At 38.1% G+C, this 19,626-nt stretch overlaps 1 protein-coding gene across 1 annotated transcript in view; it reads right to left on the bottom strand.

The window, feature by feature from the left end:
* Positions 1-1,028: 1,028 nt before the first annotated feature.
* LOC137272888 (large neutral amino acids transporter small subunit 1-like) overlaps positions 1,029-19,626 on the bottom strand; it is a 30,733-nt gene continuing 12,135 nt past the window's right edge. Inside the window, exons 2-10 of the mRNA XM_067805304.1 lie at positions 13,552-13,677; positions 5,883-5,982; positions 5,355-5,399; positions 4,717-4,840; positions 4,212-4,315; positions 3,264-3,360; positions 2,896-3,045; positions 1,810-1,987; positions 1,029-1,249 (exon numbers count right to left, since the gene is read on the bottom strand). Of these exons, the coding sequence (XP_067661405.1) occupies positions 1,173-1,249; positions 1,810-1,987; positions 2,896-3,045; positions 3,264-3,360; positions 4,212-4,315; positions 4,717-4,840; positions 5,355-5,399; positions 5,883-5,982; positions 13,552-13,677 (1,001 nt within the window). The 3' untranslated portion in view covers positions 1,029-1,172. The remainder of the gene's footprint in view (positions 1,250-1,809; positions 1,988-2,895; positions 3,046-3,263; positions 3,361-4,211; positions 4,316-4,716; positions 4,841-5,354; positions 5,400-5,882; positions 5,983-13,551; positions 13,678-19,626) is intronic.

Raw genomic sequence — 19,626 nt, 5'->3', positions numbered from 1 at the left:
AATACTATCGATGCATCTATGAAGTGACATCAAAATCTATCTAAATCAACAGATAGTATTCAAACATGTTAAAAGTTAAGCAGAAATACAAATATGGTGATAACAGCTAAAAAGATGAATAAATACAACATAAAAGAACAAGAGCATGATTGCAATAAAAGAACGGTTAATATTACTTGAAGCATATAAACTGCCTACGGATATATGTATGATGTAAGTGAAGTATGGTAACCACAGACTCTCTCACAGGTGTCTCACACACTCAGTATAACAGTTCCAACAACACTCAACCTATTACCACAGTTGTGATGCAATGAAAGCATGCTTGAAATGCTTTTAAATCAGTTAAGGCACAGAAAACAACAGTGAGAACATTAAAAACAAGACAGTTGGTCATAACTTATTTCGGGAAGATCCATAATTCACACCGTCTATTCTAGGACAGCTGAGCAGGTTATTATCTCAGATGCAAACTACCCTTGGGCTGTCTGCTGGTCAAAAGTCTTCAGTTCAAAATACTTTGACAATGTTCTAAATTCAATAATGTAAAATTAGACTTCTTCTGTATTGGTCTTGTTACACTAGTCTCCTTGACTAAACCATCCAACAGTCATGGGGATCATTTCAATTTGGGTATATTTGCTGACACTAGGTGCAGGTTTGGGCAGAATGCCTGACGGATGTTTTGAAATCCTGATAGAATGCCCCCAAACAAATCAAACACTAGTCTCAAAAAGGGCAGTGGATATGCTGTGTGGGGTTCTATCACTCCATACATTGTAATGCCCTTGAAAATGATTATCTGAGGATCATAAGAAGTATTCTCTTGGTTTTTGAAGAAAAAAAGCTTTGTACCAGAATTAACTGTTATGAGCACTTGGTGACCATTTGGTCAGTAACAGAAGATAGTTTGCTGTATATTTCTATTACCTTTTACATAAAATGGAAACATTAAAATATGGGAACTCATGCAAAATGTACACATTAAACAACATAATTGAATGCTTTACATGTCAAATAGTGATCTTTCTTCTGCAGAAAGCAAGGATACACCTTATGCTTCTTGCCTGTGGCCGCAATATGGTCCCAATCCACTTTCACAGCAGGGGAGGTTACTCTCAAGTCTCATGAAAAGGGAGGTTACTCCCAATGTAGGTCTACAGAAGGGGAGGTTACTCCCAGTCCACATCATCAGGGTTGTCTGGTGGTATGACCAAGAACAGTTTTTGAAAGAAGGAGTTGATAGAATCTGAAACAAACAGCAATTGTTTACATGAAATATTTAGATACAAGTCACATTGCTTGACAAATGGCTGTACGAATCCTTCGCAAAAACTAAAGGAACGAAGTTGATACAAATTAAATAAAGTGGAAGCTGTCTGGATCATCACTTGTTATGACTGGAGAAATAATCCGCTTAGGACAGCGTGCCAAATTGCTGATTTGACTCGGTTACCTACAGCTAGAACTGAACCAGCAGGTCCTATGTCTTCAGACTTGAAATGATTGAATGATACCTTGGTTAAGAGGTTGTTACACGGATGGGGTGTGGTGTTTGCTGGCAAAAAATTAAGCATGGCTTTGCTCCATGACACTCTGTGACTGTGACTTTGAGCACTACACATAAACAAGATCTTCGGTCTAATATATGGCAATCTGAATCAAACAATTCCAATCAAATATGTCACTTAGTTTGACCATGCAATGCATAAGTTTTCTTGCAATGACAAGGGTAGGTTGTTGAGCATAAATCTGATCAAGGAAACCCATACAGATGGAGGACCTTAGTACATCTGCAGCATAACTCACTGATCTTGGTCTGCAGATCTCTTGGTTTGTTCTGCCATCTGTTGCCAATGATATAGAGGACAGAGCCAAGAAGGATGAGGCCCAGGGCCATCACGCTTTCAGATGGTTTCTGGTAGAATGTGAGTACAACGATGGCAAAGCTGATGATGCACAGGCTTATTGGGAGTGCAACATGAACCTGAAGATCAGAGAACACAGCATTAGAGCAGCGATCTCTACATACATTGATGCAATTTTAAAACTGTTTCAACATAATAACTTACTCAAAGACTCCCTAAACATCATGACCATAATTCTGCGTTATTTGGAAAGAAAATCACAGCAAAAGTCACTCAAACATAGTCATAGGAAAATGTCACTTTAAATTTCATTAAATTCTATCGCATCATAAGTAAGTCAATATCATCATGACTTTCTTTCCAGTATTCTATTTGGATGACAATGAGATATATCAACCAAATCAGCAAGCATGACCACTTCATCCAGTTTGTCATAAGATGAAGGCAGAAGGGGCAGAAATCATAAGTGGATTTGCCGTAACAACTTTGGACAGCATTTCTGTCATATCAGGGCACAGCAACTTGATATGTAAGTAAAAAGATAAATGAGGCACTGAAGAGTCTTATACATATGTAAATATATTTCCATCACTGTACATGTTTCATGACTTGATTACTTGTTTACAAATTCCCTCAATGGAAAGCTGTGTTCATCGACAACTGATGTGTAGAAGCCTCATAGAATTTCTTAAAAAACAAACTAAAAAGCCTTTCATCCAATACACTAACATGTTTGTACAAAATATCTAACAACTACTTCATGACTGACTGTTAGAGGCATCAGTTAGGTGAGGGTGTCGTTACCTTTTCATCAAGACTTGGTGTCATCATTGATGTTTCTTAATCTATTCACTTAATTTCAGGTATTTTGCCTCTTATCAGACTAGACTAAAGACTAGTTGAATCTCTTGTACTGATGTGTTATACAATTATTGTGATTCAACTTCTGCTAGATTAGTTGTAGTACCTAACATTACAGACACACTCATGACCACTATCAAGACCTTGCTGATAAAATCCAACTGACCTTGATGGGTCTCTTCATGTCCGGTTCCTTGTATCTGAGATAGGCCTGTCCAGCAAACACCACTGTGAGCACAGTGGCAAATCCGAAGCCCTCCATCTCGATCAGGTACCAAATATCATTGGATGACTGGAAACACACAACTAGAGCCAGCTGCAAGAAAAGAATATGAATTAGAAGACATCACAAAGGACTCATCAAAATGGCGGACAAAATTGTATTTACTCTGTAGTCATCAGTCATGTCATGATCAACAACTATTTTCAGTCCCCCTCAAATAGGTTGTGAAGTCAAAGTTTGTTTCACAATGATAAACTGTGATGATGATGATGACGACGACAACAACGATAGGGAAACCAGTCAACACTTACAATGACAAACAGTGATGAGGCCGGGGTGAGGTACTTGTACTGAATCATGCCCATGAAGTTGGGCATATGGTTGTTCTGAGCTCCGATGAAGAACAGTCTGCAACAGTGAAGACAAGTCTGAGTAAGAGAGACAAGTTGATTCAGGGAGCCATCTCACTATGTAAGCGCGAGATCTGATGAACCTGAGAGGTAAAAATCAGCCATTCTGAATTAGTTCTGGGACGACTGAAGACTGTGGGATGTTTTGCATTATTTAACATTCTAAGACTAAGGTTAGTAATACTGTGACCAAGGTCTGAAGATATCTTAAGCATAATGTTTACTGTTATGTGTACATGTAGAAGCGCATTTGAGGTCAAGTGAATGAGTTTAGTTTTACACCACACTCGGCAATGTTCCAGCTATATGGCGATGGTCTGTAAATAATTGACTCTGGACCAGTGATCCAGTGATCAAAAGCATGAGCATCGACCTGCGCAACCAATGGGAACCAATAATGTCAGCAAGCCTGACCACCTGATCCCTTTAGTTGCCTCTTAAAACAAGCAGAGTCAAGCATGGGTTGTTGAAGGCCTATTCTACCCCAGACCTTCACAGGTCTTTGAGTTCAAACATCACATTGGGCCCCAAAAAGCAAAGTAAAGTAGAAAGCTAGCTGGAGTCTTGATAATGTTGGGGATGCCAGAAATGGGCTTTACACAACGTAGCCATGTGGGGAATCGAACCTAGGTCTTTGTCAGGACGAGCAAACGCTTTAACCACTAGGCTCACCCACCTCCCAAATTACTAACATGAGAATGGTGGAAGGTTATCATCATGATTTGGAGATTTTCCCTGCACTCTGCCACATCACTCACTTCTTCTCACTTGAATTGGAGAGATTATGACTAAAGGATAGGGCAACCTGCTGGGAGTGTAGGGTTACATTAGGCGGAAGATGGTTCTGACCTTGACATTGACAGTGCAGTTCCGTTCATGGTTCCCATCACTGAGACAGCAATCAGGATGGGCATCAGCCATGACATCACACCCATTGTGTGACCGGCAAATGTCTGAAAACATGATTAAGATAAGCACTTGCTTCACTATCATACTACTTCAGTACAGAAACAAAAAGCCATGATCAAAGTCTTTGTATGTATATTTCACTCTCCAAGACAGCAATAACCAGAAATATTAATCATACAGCAAACTGCAAACACAAAGAGAAAAAAAAAAGAGAACTGAAACATACATGTCCTATGCCATCATTTCAAGTTCACTGTTGAAATACTGATTGGTTGGTTGATTGGTTGGTTGATTGGTTGGTTAGGTTCCAAACACTATTCCATCAATTTCATGGCAGGCTACACCAGAAAAGGGCATCATAATTTGTATCAGTATGTATGCGTCTCAGGCACGACCCCTTTAACCTCTAGGCTAGACTCCACCAAGCATTAACTGACAAACTTACCACAGCCACAGCAGTTGACTTGAGCATCTGAGCCGGGGAGAGGACAGCCAGGTACGCAATGTTTGTGACCAGGTAGATAGAGATGACCACTATCATGGAGATCATTATGGCTCGAGGTAGGTTGCTAAGGAGAATAACGCATGTATGGAAATTGGAGGGAGCGAAAAAGATTTTACGCTGCTTATAGAAATATTCCAGCAATATCACTGAAGGTGACACCAGAAAAGGGCTTCACACATTGAACCCATATGGGGTATTGTAGCCAGGGTCTTTAGAGTGACAAGCGGACGTTTTAACCATTAGGCAATCTCACCAATCCTTAATGAATTGGACAATTTCAACGTTTTTCAATGTTCCTGCTATCATACATACAGAAATGTGACTGATATAATCTTTTACCATATTTCTACCTGTATGAAAAATTATTTCGGATAATTCCGAAAATTATTCTAAGCTGAAGGCCTCCAAAATTTTTAACACTTGTGTAGACAAGGTCTCCTCAATGTTCATACTTAATTTGAACAATCACCAACCCATCATCTGTTCCAGTTGACCATCTTCATTACAGCAACTGTGCTTCCACAATTCATGCAAGAAAATGTAACATAACAAACTTTCAAGACAGTGCTAAGACTTACCGATTTGGGTTCACAAGTTCTTCAGTCAAGAAATTCAGGTAACTCCTGCAGATGGAAACCAGGCATGTCAGTCAAGTAAAAGCAACCTTAGGTTTTATGATGGACTTACTATAGTCTGTTTGTGGTGAAAAAATACCGATGAATTTCACTTTAAACAAACAGTAAATCAAATACAGGACAATTAGGATTACAGATCCTCATAATTTTACCTTGCCAATTGAACATTCAAATCTCAGAATTTTATCCAGCTCAGGATAAAGATTTCTTCACACACAGTCATAGATTCAAGTCGATTTTACTGGTTTTTATTACAATGGGGTAAGTGCAGTAGTTGGAACAATGAAACAAATGCATGTGCTGCATATAAGCGTTAATGTAGACCAACCCTATGTGTACTCGGTGTTTCATTTAATGTGCACATCCCGAACACCAGGAGATTGTAACTAAGCACTGATACATAGATGATACCAAGGCTATCTTCAATGGACAACTATTAGCTTGGTTGCTGAAGTAGATGAAGACACATACCACCCACTATAGGCCCAGAAGCCGGAGTAGAAGGAGAGTGCGATGGCTCCAGCGCTGTAGTCGCTGTCCTCGAACGAATTCTTGAAGCTGTCAATCTCACCTGCAACATCAGTCGACATTACATAAACAGCTCCACATGTTTGACACAGCGCTTCACAACATCCAACAGGTACACAGTTATCAAACCATTATATTGGAAACCTCTATCTCTTGAAGAACATCCTTTACTTCTACTATGCATCCGTAACTATCATCATCAACTCATCCCTTTCTTGCAAATGACTCTCTTCTCAATCTCTCCTTACCCGAGCTCACCAATTAAAATGTACTCAGTATGAGAGCGTCTGCTCCAGAACACGATTCCTGCCATATGATGACATTCTGTATAATAATCCCATATGCTGGTGAAATAATAACCCATTAACTGAAATCTTGAGCATTAATCTGTGCAACTGGGTTAAGACAACAATGTTTTGAATTTTAATGCTTTAAGAGTTACCATATTTTACTATCTATCAACTGTGTGGTCCAAGCTTGATTGTGTATTTATCTGTGTAAGGTATGAAATAACCAATAATTTACCTTTCCGACATGGATTAAGTTGAGAGAAATTTGAGCATCAGATACAGCAAGCATAAACTTCTGAATAATATTTGCTTCATTGAACAGCAAGCAGCAGATGCTTTAAGCTACACAATATTATATACAAAACATGTTCAGTGGGGAATATCCATTAAAAAGTTTACAAAAGATTTTCTATAACAATGCGTGCTTCAATATGGCACCTTGTAACTATGTAGCATGAGATTCACATAATAGACAAACACTAAGTTCAGAGACACAGACAAGAGTTATCTCCCTTAGTCCAGCAAACTGCGTATATGAAGTTAAATAATTATTCAGTCAATAAACATGTCTAGAATCAGTATTGTATCTATTCTATGAACGCGAAATATACAATGTAATTTGTTTGCTTTCTTGAAACAACTGTTCAGCAGAGATATCTTTATCTATAGTATCTTATTTTGATAGTTTTGCAATAAATATATCTACATGCAACAAACCTACAAGTGAAATCAATAATTCCATACTGAAAATCAGTCAGAATTAAAAAGTTAAAATGATGTTGAAAATGAGTAATTAAACACTTTATTACATTATCTGCAGTAATCCAAATATAACTGCATGACTGAATTATTCTTTATCCCATGTCTAATGTGGTGCCAGATGTTGAAGTGAATCAACAATAGTTATTGTTATGAAGCATAAGCTGGAGTATTTCTCAACTATGAGCTCATTCCCAGTTATGTAACTGCAAGTGATTCTGTAGCATTTTATTAAGTAACCACGATGTTATTTTCGGGTTTGTCAAGTTTATGCATAAAACACCACTTTGCAGATTCTGATACCTTTCGGAATGCACTTACCGAAACAAATTATCAAAAATGCCAATTCAACATATAAAGTTGAAAAATAAAATGTAATGCAAAAAAGCCTGTGAAATCACAGTTCAAACAATTCACTAATTTTCCCCCAGCACTGTGGGAAAAACTAGGTTTCAACAGCTATGTTGTGCTGCTCTCATAACGGATATGCAATGAATAGGTTTGCCGAGTTTGAATCAGTATGCCTGCCTGAAGTATGAAGTCGTGAGCATATCTTGGTTGTGTTACACAAACGAGTAAATAATCTTCTCGTTACATACTAAAAACATGTTGATTGTGATAAGCAGACTCTGTCACTGAGAAAACTCAATGTCTGGTTTATTGACACTGATATGTCTGCCTGTGTGTTTGCTAATGACAATATGCAATACACAACTTCAATCACTTACCTCATGCAATTAACACCTACTGGGCTTATAAGCCCTAAACAAAGAGCCGCCTATGCATATCAGCAAATAAACCAGGGGCAAATGAGAAAGCTGCGTTACACTTGAGTGCACACCCACCGGCTCTGCCTGGGCTCGATATCATGGCTGCTTCATTTCGAGGGAGGTAAACCCAAGTACAAAATATTGCACTTTTGATTTGCGATTATACCCTTATAATATTGTTTATTTGTTATTTCTTAATCAGCAATGCATTTTATATATCATGAGTAAATGATAACTGTGTTTTAATTCTGTTTGATCGTTTGGTTGGATGTGGCCTTTAAACAAACCAGCCAAGCAAAACATTAGCCTGGTACAATGCTTTTTAATACTTATGACGATATTATTAATACTTCAGTTGGCACTGTGAAATATATCTGAAACAATATATATGCATGAGTTTTATATTTCACAATTGCTTACCATATATTACCGTAGATAAGCCAATTTTGAAAAGAATAAGGAGTCTGTAGAAGGGATTGGCTTATCTATGAGACACAATTTCACAAAGGTATTTTTAAGGTCATCAGTGCCCTGTCCGGACGATCTTGCAGGTTAGCAGTACACCTGCCTGATGATTACAGCCACTTTGTTACAAGTGTTCAATTGATCAATAAAATACATATCAAAGAATACAGTTTCCACTATTTCAAAATATTTTGCTCTTAGTGATTATTAAGTTTCATACATACCTATTTACACACAATAATAATAATAAACAAAGTTATAATGACATGTACCAATCCGATCAGCTGTTTCCTGTGACTTCACATACGGTAATTTGCTTCCTGTTGTTTTCTAATGCCACAGAAGCCATACGAAAGTGGCTGTTGTTTTGTTGTTGGCACAAGCACGTTCAAGAAGTAAGCACAACACATACCATTTTGATACTGATTTTAGATGTCAAGTTATGGGGTCGGCTTGTCCACGGTAATATACGGTAAGCTTCTAACCCTACTACAGAAAAGACCATATACCTTCCAATTAGGCAATGCCTGACATCAGATACATTGAGAATGGATTGGGTATTAGTCATGCAACGAATCCTGTAATGAGGTGAATTTGATACATGTCATCATTACTGAGCTATGAATACACTTGATGTATTGTTCAGTATTTCAATGTTCACATTAATGCTGAAACATGCATTTTTCATGCAAAACTACTCAAGCCATACCTTGCATGTGTGTTTTGCATGTATAGATTCTGATGTGCTCAAGTACCTTAAAACAGCAAACATATAAAAACAAACAAATTTTTAAATGACTCAGGATTGTAATTAATGTTTCATGTGCAAAAGACTTGGACTACACATTTATAATTTTATCTCTGCACACACTCATCCAAAACCTACCACGAACACAGGTATATTGAGTGAGTGAGTGAGTGAGAGTTTAGTTTTACGCCGCACTCAGCAATATTCCAGCTATATGGCGGCGTTTGTAAAAAATCAAGTCTGGACCAGACAATCCAGTGACCAACACCATGAGCATCGATCTGCACAATTGGGAACCGATGACATGTGTCAACCAAGTTAGCGAGTCTGACCACCCGATCCTGTTAGTTGCCTCTTACGACAAGCATAGTCGCTTTTTATGGCAAGCATGGGTTGCTGCAGGTATATTCTACCCCAGGACCTTCACAGGGGTATATTTAGTGAAATAATCACAATAATTTAGCTGACATGTTTTGAGTGTGTTGATGTCTCGTGACAATGACCAGGGACTACATTGCTGTCAACTAGATCACAATCTTGTCTGGTATCCTGGCTAGCTATTCTCGAAACGTTTGTAGCCCTTTGAACCTTGCTGAAGGCCTTTTCTAACAGAAATATGTTGTCATTGTCCACAGAAAGTTTCTACCAAAATGTTTAAGTTGCAATGAACTTGTTTCAAGCATAACTGAGTTATGTCCCTTTTATTTGTGCAAGCATATGTAGGGAAAGCTACTTGCCATGTCTATGGTACAGGGATTGGGAAAGAAAATTTTGACAATGGTCCACTGTCAGGATTATTAGCCTTTTCTGATTTAGAATGGGCAATATCAATAGTAAACTTAAAAATTCTACATTTTCTATTCTAACGTGCAAAATGGCACATGGCACATGGCCCCTGCCTTTCCTAATCCCTGATGGCTTAATATTTATACAAAAGGATACAAATCCAGTCTATACGTGTATATGTACCATGTACAGATATTAGCTGGTGCTTTCTTTAGACTGAGCACACAGTACAGAAACATGGAGCAGTGTGTGTTTTTCTAGGTGTGTTCATATCAGCAGTTAAATCACAAAATTTACAAGATCAGGTAAGAATTTAAGATTCTAGACCTCTACGTGCAAAATTATATGACCAAAGACAGACGTAATGTCACACAAGCATAATTCTTGCATATATACTTTCCAGAGAGCTGAAACAACATATCACAAAAATAAAACTCTTTCTACAGAGTCAATGCATCCTTAGCTATGAAATTCGAATAATAGTTTGTGATGGATAGTGTCCTGGTCCCATAGCTCACCTTCAATGATAATACCATGAGGACTGTTGGACTATGTGCCCAAAGTTAAGTGACATGAAGCTGTATTTTCAGCAATAAGCCATCTCTGGTTAATGTGAATCTGTGTCGGATTTCATAAACAAATGCAGGACCCAAAGATCAAGGCAGTTGAACTAGGCTTAAAAAAATTACATCAGTGCAGTGATAAAAAACAACAAAATGTGTCAAAATCAATCTTGAAGCATTCATGTCTATTACTTTTGCTTAACTTTTTTGTGAATGTACACTTCTCTAATGCTTTAAACAGTTGTATGCAAACTGGTCATGTAGTACAATGTTACAATTAATGTGATCATGATGAATGTTCAAGGTCAATATGTAACACACTCTTGATTGAACGAAGCAAAAATGATCTCACACTGCAGCAATATTTTCAAGGATACCATTCAAGTCACTGTAATATTAAACTTTTGATGGGCCAGTGTCTAGCTGAACGTAAAAGATCAAATGAGACATACCAAATTCAGCTGAAGCTGCTGAGAACAATGTGCAAAGTGCTTAACGAAAAAGAAAAAAAGGCAAAATCCCAAACACGGCAAAACAGTGCAAAACAGCCACAGGCCTGATAGGCCTTGGCTCGCAAAAATGCATTTGAGACAGAAAATCTCCAGAGTCACTGGCTAAACTGGTTAGTCAATTTTCACTGGGTTGTTTCGAAAATATAAAACTCGCACTGACTTGTTACGTTATTATACACTTTTTAATCATGCAAGATTATGGTCTGATAAAAATGTTCATTGTATTAGCAGCTTAATGATGACTTATTTGAGCATAAACAAAACATTTCAGACGTGTGTTTTCTCACTTGTTTTTAACGGTTTTTTACCTTTTTGTAATCTTTTGCTTAGATTCTCAATTTAAATTTCGGGTAGATCATTATTTTGTAGACTGGTAACTTTGAAATATAACTAGAATGACTGGCTATAAAAATTTGGAAACTATACTGGACAAAATAAGTTAGGGATATTAGAGATGATTGATATTTTATCAGTGTGTCAATGAGTGGATAGATCATGATTCATAATTTCAAAATTTACATATATCCCTAACTATTTTTGTCCAGTATTTTTTGCACATTGCAAATAAGTATGGAGTGTGAACTAACACATTCTCAATATCTCCAGGGTATACATTCCAATAAGTCTCCACTATACCCTAGACGTGTCTGCGGCTCTGCCCGATAAATTTATTACCTCCCTTGGCTATCTTTTTATCCAATCAGGTGTCTATGCTGGGAAGTTGAGCTAACCAATCACAACTCACTTTCATTTTTCAAAATATCTAAGCAATTAAACACAAACCATGCAGAGGTTCTTTGGAAGAGGTGGAAGGAGTTCTTGTATATGCTGTTTTAAAGTTTTGGAGCTGTCAGTTTGTTGCATGATTTCCCTAAAATCTGAGCTGCACTGTGAGCTAACCTTCGCAGTTGCAACCGCTACCTATGTTGACACTGGCAAGCTCAATTATAACGGCGGGCTAGCTGACTGGCTACTGTGATAATGCAGAGCTAGCAAAGGGAGGTAATGAAATTATCTTGCCGACCCATAGATGCATAGTGGGTACTTATCGGAATGTATACCCTCGGGATATCGAGGATGGAACTGACACTGCTTTGAAACCTATTTCAGTTTCGTTACATCGTGTCAGCTTAAAGAGTGAGGACATTGTGAAGCATGCATGTCGCAGGCATATTCCAGTTTTGTGAATCACGCAAGCACATTTACGGTGGCAACAAACCTACAAAGAAAATAGTGAAAAACTGAAATTTTAACGCATGCCACAGGAGATAACCAGCTAACAAACACATTTTGGCTTTCTGCTATCGCGAACTGAAGCTGACAGTTGAGTAACACAAGATCAAGCACATAAAAAATAAAGTGCTCCAGCTGAAGCAACCACACACTGTCAGTAGAAGAAACGTGTTAGTAGAACTAGTGAGTATACCTCGTGTCTTCATATCTAGAAACATCAAACAGTATACAGTTAGGTCAACAGGAAGGATATTAGAATATCAATATATTATTTTGATACACAAGCAAGCTCTTATGTCTGTCTGTCTGTCTATTTGTTGCTTGTAACAGCATTAAGCAATATTTCTGTGTCATTACAGACATTTGTAAATCATCAAGTCTGGACCACATAATTCAGTAATATCACCTGATGGTGGTTCGTGTTGAATATAGAGGACATATATTCAACAGATAAGAGTGCCACGTCATACTATGATTTTGACTATCACTATCACACTATCACCTCGTAATTGACTATTGCTCTCTAAAAGTATGTTGCAATAGACTTTTGTTGTTTCCCCTCAGTAGTCATCCCTTCCAGCAACTATTTAACTTTCCTTGCCCTTGAGAGAATTCACTAGACACTATTTTAATACCAGATTTATATACACTGCCATTAAAATGTCAGCTGTTCCCTAATATTTAATATAACAAGTAGCAACCGAACTCAAAGTGAAACTGTATATTACACAGATGGTGAACCATGTTAACTTGACCCAAAATATAATTTATTGACGAGAGAAAAAGAAACCCGATAAATCTAGCCACGTAAAAATACCAGATTTCTACATCCAAAGAGGTAGTAAATGTTAGTCAGTATGCTTTTTTCCACTTAATCACCACTGTAAAGATTTATCTATCTAGGTCTGCTCAGAGGACAATATTTGCCAATAATCTGCAACACATTACGGTAAAATTTCCCAATTCCTTAGAATGTATGAAAATATAAAGATATAAATTAAAAATTTTAGGAATCTTTCGAAAAATATTGTTTGAAAAATATACCTGCAACATATCTGCCATCGAACCAGAGTGGTAGTTGATGAGGAAATTGTTACTGGTCCTAATTGAAGTTCTCTAGTCTTGCACTAGCAGTGGAGAACATGGTTCTTTATAATGAAAGGTCAGTAGTCATCACACAGTTCTAACACAACTGGACTGAAGTCATTCTGTCCCCAAAAATGGACGACTGATCGTTGCTTAACAGTCCACTCAGCAATATTCCAGCTATATGGCAATGGTCTGTAGATAATTGAATATGAAGTAGACAGAACAGTGATCAACAGCCTGAACATCGATCTATGCAGTTAGGATAAAATGACATGAGGAAATAGAATCAGCGAGTCTGACCACCCAATCCTGTTAGTCGCCTCTTTCATGCATGGGTTACTGAAGACCAATTCTAACCTGATCATCAGGGGGTCGAGACATGGATGACGTCACTCACCTTTCCCAAAGTAGATGAATCCAATGACGATGATAATGCCAAGTGCCACCAGTTTGCAGGTGGTGATGACGACCTGAACCCGTGTCGCCCATTTGACATTGCGAATGTTGATGCCGATCAGCAAACCTGGAGAACAGAGGAAATTTTAAAATCGTTCAACTTAAACTTTAGGTACTTATTTTATTAGTCTCAACATGCACATGCATTTAACCAAATATACCCCAGATCCAAGTCACCTGTTGGTCAAATCATTCAGCTGTAAGCATACACACATGCATCTCACTGATTAATTAGCAGTACAAGTATAATTATACAATGTTAATCACTGGGTCCCTATCATCACTGAATATGAATAGTGTGAGTGAGGTCATAGCAAGAAATATGGTTCATACAACTGTAATGTTAGCACCTCGCATAAGTGAGCAAGGATCACTCAAGGTGGGAGTAGGTGGCAGGTAAATGAGTGTGACATCTCAGGTGCATGTGTACATGTCGTTATGGCATGATGTAGCATGCATATTTATTTGCTCAGCTGATGAAACCAAGTCAAAGGAAGTACAACTTCTCACTAACACAACAACCACAGTCAAGATTCTGCTTGTCATTGGTATAAAACTAAACTCACTCACTCATTGGTAGATGTTGGCGTTTTATGTTTTTTCGGTTTGCTTTTTTTCAGGTTAGAACTGTACTTTAAGCTTTAAAAAATAAAAATAAAGATAAACACAAAATTGTGTTCCATGGATGCCCCTGCTGCTGTAGGTGGCGTTCCCTACTAAACAAGTTCAATAAACATATTTTGCAACTATGAAATGCACACCTTTAGGGTCCCAATGATAGCTTAATCAATTCTGCTGAGCAGTGTTTGTGGAGAAGTGGATAGACTTAATCCCCTATTTCACCATCATCAGAGACAAATTCCACAAAATGTATCTAAGTTCAAATGTCTCTAAACATATAAAAACTATAAAACAGAAAGACAAATATGAGACCTTTAGAGTCTCTATTAAAGGCAAATGTAAGCTAAATGAGTTTTGTGCTGTGGCTTTTCAGAAGTGGATAATGTACACCCCTTGTTGTTGTCTAGGACAAACAGGATGCATTGAACAAATTCAACTAACCAAGATCTTCTAAATCTTCTTTTTTCATTCTTTGAAAAACAACATTTCGGGATCATTTCAGACCCCTTCGTCAGGTGAACTGACAGTTGATGCTATAGATGAATCCAATGACGATAGCATCACCTGATGAGTACAAATTCTAATACTTTTTGAGGGGTTGAGTCACATCCACGATTCAAACCCGCACCCTCAGGGTCAGGCACCTAATCGCCAGCACACAAAGTCAGCTGCCTAGACTGCTCAGCCACCGTGACTTCCACGAAAACGATAGTCGGACAGTTGGTAGTCTAGACTGCGTACTTTGTGTACTCCTCTGATAAGTGTAAATTGGCACGGCTCCCATGACCGAAAGCTATGATTACACGATGCCATTTAGAAAGTGGTCAAATGCAACATATGTCATATTTGGGATTTCACATTCTTAGTAAAGTACAAATTCTAGTACTTTTTTGTGTTTTGGGGGGTTGAGTCCCATCCGGAATTTGAACCCGCAAACTCAGAGTCAGTCACCTCATCGCCAGCACACAAAGTCAGTGTGTAAGTCCGACAATGTTGACGACTTGATTCAGTTAATGACTCAGTTAGACTGGCAGTACAGAGCATGCTCTAGGTATAAGAAGTTAGGAGTCATCAGGACATGGACAAGTTTGGGGGGAGTCAACGTCAGTTTGAACTTTCATCGAGACATCAACTGTGACTGTTTAATAATGACACATAATGGCAGGTAAGGTATTTAATCAGCACTGAGCAGTTAACTGGGAAACATTTGGTTAAGACTGTCTGACCTAAGGGCCCAGTTACATTGCGTCAACAATGACGCAAGCTTCTAAAGTCACTGGATACTTGAGATAATTTGTGCGTCACACGGCAAACACACGCAATAGAGGGCTGCATCCTGAAGAAGTAAGCCTGACCACGTTGATGACTTGATTCACTTCAATTCATGTCAGTAGGTTCCAGTAGTATCATGACGTTGGGAACACTAGCAAGGGCTTCACACATCTACACCTTCGGGGAATAAAACCTAGGATTTTAGCATGACGAGTAAATGATTTGACCACAAGGCTATCCAATTGACCCCCCACCTTACTAGATCAGCACAGTTTGCTTCCCTACCATCCCCACATGGCCTTGTAGGTATGAGAACTGGCTGTCAACATGCCAGACTAGACTGCTGTAACAGCCAGTGAACATCAACACATGTACAACACATTCAATAAACTGTCACTCAAACTCTTTGTTATGAATATGGATTAGAATCATGTATATCAAACATCCATTCACGATATGACATAGTCTGACAGTAAACTCATGAACAAGTATAAAGAACATCCCTGAATCTATTACCTAGTTTGTTCATGTAGCATAAATTGCATTTCTTCCAAATGACTTAATGTATCTAAGTGAGTGAGTGAATGAGTGAGTTTAGTTTTACGCCACACTCAGCAATATTCCAGCTGTATGGTGGTGGTCTGTAAATAATCTAGTCTAAACCACACAATCCTGTGATCAACAACATGAGCATGGATCTACGCAATTGGGTACCAGTGACATATGTCAAACCAAGTCAGCGAGCCTGACCACCCGATCCTGTTAGTTGCCTCTTATGACAAGCATAGTCGTCTTTTATGGCAAGAATGGGTTGCTGAAGGCTATTCTATCCCAGGACCTTCACGGGTCTAATATTGTGTCTGAGGTCACCCTAGTGATATTAAACTGGTCAGATACTGATTGTTCTTCAAATATCTGCTTAATATTTAGGTTCCTCATCTTTTACAGGTTTTTCGAAGAGTTCAACAACATACAGAGGTGTTGAGAAATAATTACCGTTGGCAAATCTGCAAGGCCATATGTTTGATGGTCTAACGCTGTTACTAGTGAGGTTCCAGTGAGCCTCGTTACTCGTACACCTCTCAATGCCATGCTCACGACTTGGCTTTGTTTAAGCACTAACATGAAGGGATGATGAAAATATATTCCCAAGGGAAAATACATTCTTTAAGGAAAGGTAACTCTGAATTTCCAAACATGGCCACTCTTAGAAAATATAAATCAATTTATAATACAACACTAAGTCACTTTAAGTAAGTTTCTCATGTTGTTAATAAATATCAGTAACAAGATAATCTTTTTATCATGAAAACAGTTTTGAAAATCGATAATTGCAAAGACACTATTAGACCTCATTTCACTCTGCAATTTTAATGAATTTGTCATGCAAAAAGCTGTTCAGTTGTATCAATTAATGTGATAATTTAAATTGAATTGCTGCCTATCCTTACCATGAATCATACTTTTCACTGCCATTTTCATTTGTCCCTTCAACCATTCAGCTTGGAGAGCAAGTTTATGGTCAGCACTATCAGCTTGTCTCTTGAGCGTGGAAGTACAGAAATTATCAGTTCCATCAGTGAAAATATTATCCTTTCCATTTTGCAGACAAAGTGCATGAGTCATTTTGTTTTTACACTCATTACCGGAAACCCACTGATACAAACCTTGCCATTTCATCTGGAATGAACGGGTTGATGTTTTCTTCTCATTTTTAACATCAGTCAGCGTATCATTGGCTTTGTAGCTTCATCTCAGTTATTAAATTAGAACTGTCATTGCTGGACCTCGCAACAGTTTGGCATTTTCTCTATCAGGATTTGTTCTTTTTTTGTTTCGAAAAACAACAAATGACTTTTCAGCTACATTTCATTTCGATAACTGCACACGATATCACGGCGGGGGACACCACAAAATGGGCCTTACACATTGTACCCTTGTGGGGAATCGAACCAGTGTCTTCGGAGTGACAAGCGAACGCTTTAACCACTAGGCTACCTCACCGCCCCTAGTGTATAACGAAACAGCATGCCTTGAGTAAGGTACGTATTATAAGCTCCATGCATTGATTTAGGCACCGCATTAGATCTGAGGAAATTGTGTATGGAACAGCGGGGATTATGAATGCTGATTTATCACCTGGAATTGTGAAAATATGTTGTAAATATAAGACAGTTTGGAGAAGTATGTTTTCACATGTTTGATAGAGTCAAATTATTTTTATAGCGCACCAGTCAGACCCAATGTGTCAAGGAATACTGTGTCATTTTTAACTATCATGCACCAATGGCGCAAGGGCGCAGTTTAAATTAAGGGCAGATTTACCTCCAGCTTCTCAGGGAAGATAATCAGCAACTTCATCAACAATCAAAATATGTATTCCCCATTCATGATGTTATCGACTGTTATCATACAACTTTGTATTTCTCATATGTCACTTATCATCGATCAAGGAATGACAGAAAATATGACTTTTTATCAGTACAGGATTCACAATATTTCACCAAACATGTTGAACATCCAGAGTGCAATGTTAATATAGTTCTAAATTAATGGATTTTCTTTCCAATTTATCCAGGAAGGGGCACTTTAGTTAAATTCTGAGATAACCCTTCATGGAAATTAACTTGTAAAATATGGTGTCAGAATAACAATACTGACTGCCAAAGTCCAAGAACTGAAGTCCATAAAATGTAACAGGAAGCCAAAATTATCCTGTCTTCGGAAGTATTCCGATCGGAAATTCTGTATAAATTTGTCCTGGGATTATCTCATATTGCATGTCTATTTGTATTACATGTTGTACTGAAGGGAAAATATTGTGATGCAATGTTTCACCATCATTAGACAAATTATGTTTGCCTGCTTAAATATGCCATGACATACTGATTTAAAACCAGGGTCCAGAATACACAATTGTTTTGTAACATTACAACCTACTGTAACTCCAAGGAGTGTTTGATACTTTATCAGGTATGGCAACAGGAACCTCTATTCTCAGCAGAAACCTAATATTCTGTCAATGAATGGGAGGTTGAAGGGGGCATAATTTGAAATCTGTAAAATCGATGGAAATCCGCGGATAAGCAGAAAATTGCCATAACTGCTGTGTGATAACTTGTTATTACATTTTGATGTAAGGTTTTTGCTCGATCTATTCCAAAACTTAGCACCATCATAAAGAAGTTGGATTCCATAAAGTTTCCTACCATTAATAGAGTTACAACAGGTCGCATGATACGGAAAGTTTGTGGATTCTGAACACTTATTGTTTAAAACTGCCAAACATAATTTCTCACAGCCTAACGAATGATGTTGCTTTGTGGATTAGGCCTCCAAACTGCAAAAATTACCAAAACTAGCATGATTTGATTTCACGTTAATTACAACCTCCTTGTCCTCATTAACAAGTGGACCCCTGAAAAAATACGGATTAAAATTGATCTTCAGTAACCTGTGATCGTCATAAAAGGCAAGGCTTGGGAACAGGTGGTCATGCATGCTGATTTGGTTGACACGTGTCATTGTATCCCAACACATTGATGATGCTCATGCCATTGATCACTGGATTGTCTGGTTCAGACTCCATTACTTGCAGACTGACTTCATATAACTGGAATATTGTTGGGTGCAGCGTATGCGTAAACTCACGCACTCAAGGGATGTCAGACAATAGCGTAGTATCAACAAGTGTTTCCTATCAATAAGTTTAAATGGAGGTTCAGACTATCACTTCTGTTTGCCTACATCTTAAACAAGACAGCAAGCCATGCCAAACACCTGGCGCTGTCCAAACTAGCCAGGTGAGTAGATTACCTGTGGTTAGATAAGTCGTCTGCAGTGTGGGCAGGTGTCATGTTATCTATATTCCGTCTGCCAGTGTTGTACAGGGGCTGTAAAGGTCAACTCTTACGATAATGACAACCACTCTCCTCACTTAACTGTTAACACTACAGGCTGGTGTAGAACCATCAAGAGTGATTAGGTGGGCAAGCGTGCGATTGATTGAGCGAGACTTTATGTTATTTTAAGCACACATTTCAAGCAGATAAGTTTCAAAGGTGTACTCATGCAGAGAAGCAAATTCTGACTTATAAATAACTTGGACATTTTCAAAACCAAT

This window comes from Haliotis asinina, chromosome 2, assembly GCF_037392515.1.
Source record: "Haliotis asinina isolate JCU_RB_2024 chromosome 2, JCU_Hal_asi_v2, whole genome shotgun sequence".
In the NCBI taxonomy this organism is placed as follows: domain Eukaryota; kingdom Metazoa; phylum Mollusca; class Gastropoda; order Lepetellida; family Haliotidae; genus Haliotis; species Haliotis asinina.
This window is presented reverse-complemented; position numbering and strand designations above follow the sequence as displayed.